Genomic DNA, 2,986 nt, shown 5'->3' with positions numbered 1-2,986 from the left:
CCTTGGGGGCCCCCTTGGGGGCCCCCCTGGGGGCCCCCCTGGGGGCCCCCCTGGGGGCCCTTTCGGCGAGTTCAGTTGAAGGGCCACACACAGCAACGCGCGTTGTGAGCTCTGGGGGCCCCCAGGGGCCCCCAGAGGCCCTCATGGGGGGCCCCCCGGGGGCCCCCGAGGGCCCGCTTGGGGGCCCCCGGGGGCCCCACGAGGACCCCTCGGAGGGCCCCTCGGGGGCCCCCGAGAGCCTCTCCGGGGGGGCCCCCTCAGTACCCTCTACAGGCCTTTCTTTGGGGTCTTTTGAAGACCTTTGTGTGGGCCCTGCTGCTTCTTCTTTTCTTTCATTTTGCTGCAGCAGCAAAGCCTCTGACAGCAGCTCTTGCAGGGCCCCCACGCAGGTCCTAAACCCTAAACCCTAAACCCTCGCCCCAGCCCCATTTCTTAGAGCTGCTGCAGCAAACCCTCAAACAGCTTTTAGGGTTTGAGGCATTGCCGGTCTTTTTTGCTTCTCTCTGAGCCTCATTTGCATTTAGACTTCAACTTTGATCCCCTTCAGCCACTTCTAGGGTTTAGGGTTTAGGGTTTAGGGTTTAGGGTTTGGGGTTTCCCGCTCCAGAGAAAAGCACTAAAATCGGATTGTCGCCAGCACGAGGCGCCTTGGCTAGCAGCCTTGCCAGCTAGCTAGCTAGCTAGCTAGCTGGCCAGATAGCTAGCTTGATAGTTAGCTAGCTAGCTAGCTAGCTAGCTAGCTAGCTGGCTAGCTAGCTAGCTGGCCGACAAGACGCCGTGGCTAGCTAGTGGCTGGCTAGCTGCCTAGCTAGCTGTCTGTCAAGCTGGCTAGCTAGAAGGCAGGTTGCCCAGCTAGCTAGGCAACTAGCTAGCTGGCTAACTGGGCCACCAGCTGCCTAGCTAGCTGGCCAGCTGGCTAGCTAGCTGGCGGCCGGCTAGCTAGCTAGCTAGCTAGCTAGCTAGCGGCCGGCCAGCTGGCTTGTCAGTGGCCAGCTAGCTAGTGGCTACCTAGCTAGCTAACTAACGGCTAGCTAGCCAACGGATAGCTAGCCAACGACTAGCTAAACAGCCAAGGGCTAGCTGGCCAGCTAGCTAGCTAGCTATCCGACCAGATAGCCAGCCAGCTAGCCAGCCAGCTAGCCAGCCAGCTAGCTAGCTAGCTACTGAGCTAGCCAGCTAGCTACCCATCCAGCTAGCTAGCTGGCTAGCTTGCTAGCCAGCCAGCTAGCTAGCTGGCTAGCTAGCTAGCCAGCCAGCCAGCCAGCTAGCTAACTAGCTAGCTAGCCAGCTAGCTAGGTTCGTCTTGTTGAGTTTTGCCTGAGGGCTCTTCGTTGGCCACCAAAAGGCCCCAGCGACTCAAAAGCTGCTGCAGCTCTCCTTTGAGTGGCTGCGCAGCAGCAGCTAGCCACTCCGAGTACCTAAACCACAAACCCTAAACCCTAAACCCTAAACCCTAATCTCTGAATCCTTAGCCCCGCGGTGGACCGGCGAGCAACTCTTCCCCGCTGCTGCGCTTCCCTTAAAACCCAAACCCTAAACCCTAGTCAAAACCCCAAACCCTAAACCCTAGCCGCAACCCCAAACCCTAAACACTAGCCGCAACCCCAAACCCTAAACCCTCGCTGAAGCCCCAAACCCCAAACTCCAGCCGCAACCCAAACCCTAGCGACAACCCCAAACCCCAAACCCTCGGAGAAAATCCAAACCCCAAACCCTAGCCGCAACCCCAAACCCTAAACCCTAGCCACAGCCCGAAACCCTAAACCCTAGCCGCAACCCCAAACCCTAAACCCTCGAAGCAAGTTACTGACACGGCGTCTGCCAAGGGTTTGAGGGCCTCAGGGACTTCAGGGTTTTCCGTTTGAATTTCATTTGAGCGGTCTGCAGTGCAGCAAAAGGCACTTGCTGCTGCTGCTGCTGCTGCTGCTGCCGCTGCTGCTGCTGCTATTCGCTGAAGGGTTTTGGGGGCACAAATCATTTGTCTCTATTCCTGCTGCTGCTTTACTTGCTAACTTTGCTGCCTCCCAACTGTTTGCTGCTACTATTTGTTTCTATTCTTCATTTGTTATTTGCTGCTGCTGCTGCTGCTGCTGCTGCTGCTGCTGCTGCTGCTCGCCTTTCTGCTGCTCCGCACGCTCCAAGAAGGCAGCAAAAAGAGAAGGAGCTGAAGCTTCGAAATTGAGTCTCCAGAAGAGCAGCTCGTTGCAGGCCTTCATTCACCGCAGCAAGGGTTTAGGGTTTAGGGTTTAGGGTTTAGGGTTTAGGGTTTAGGGGGATGGGGGCAGCGGGGGGTGTTTGAGGGGTGCGCGGGCAGCAATGCGGGCTGTTCGAGGGTTTAGGGACTAGGGTTTGGGGTTTAGGGTTTAGCGAGGGTTTCGTGATCAGCGTTTTGGCTGGCGTTAGGCCTGGCTAGGGTTTAGGGTTTGGGAATGAGGGTTTAGGGTTTGGGAATGAGGGTTTAGGGTTTGAGAATGAGGGTTTAGGGTTTTGGGCGAAAGACCCGCAGCAGGCCGCAGGGCGCCGCGCCCTCCAGCAAGTCGCCCCCATCTAAACCCTAAACCCTAAACCCTAAACCCTAAACCCTAAACCCTAAACCCTAGAAGCCTCCAGCAAAGGCTCTATGCCCTGCAATGTCAAATCCTAAACCCTAAACCCTAAACCCTAAACCCTAAACCCTAATGAGCCAAGGGACTCACTTTGAACTTTGCAGCTTCCTCCAGCTTCGCCGCCAACACAGGGTCGTAGTCCTCCGTGAAGCTCTGAAAACAAACCCTAAACCCTAAACCCTAAACCCTAAACCCTAAAAGGTCCTCTCAGGCTGCAGAGTCTTGAGGGTTTGGGCTCTGAGACCCGCGGGGTGCGCTGCCACCGCAGTGATTCGGGGGCAAACTAGGGTTTAGGGTTTAGGGCTTAGGACTCTCGGTGTCTAGGCTGAACTAGGGTTTAGGGTTTAGGGTTTAGGGTTTAGGGTTTAGGGTTTGGGGGC

General features: G+C 56.7%; 1 protein-coding gene across 1 annotated transcript; it reads right to left on the bottom strand.

Moving 5' to 3' along the window:
- Nucleotides 1–2,051: 2,051 nt before the first annotated feature.
- On the bottom strand, nucleotides 2,052–2,759 carry ETH_00033785 (uncharacterized protein; the record flags this gene model as incomplete). The annotated part of the gene is made up of 2 exons (XM_013379841.1): nucleotides 2,052–2,210; nucleotides 2,697–2,759. Coding segments are annotated over 2 exons (222 nt in total), but the record flags the coding sequence as incomplete, so codon positions are not given.
- Nucleotides 2,760–2,986: the final 227 nt, after the last annotated feature.

This window comes from Eimeria tenella, genomic scaffold, assembly GCF_000499545.2.
Source record: "Eimeria tenella Houghton genomic scaffold, Eth_scaff4064, whole genome shotgun sequence".
NCBI lineage: Eukaryota > Apicomplexa > Conoidasida > Eucoccidiorida > Eimeriidae > Eimeria > Eimeria tenella.
Note: the sequence above shows the minus strand (reverse complement) of the source record. Positions and strands in the feature narration are given on the sequence as shown.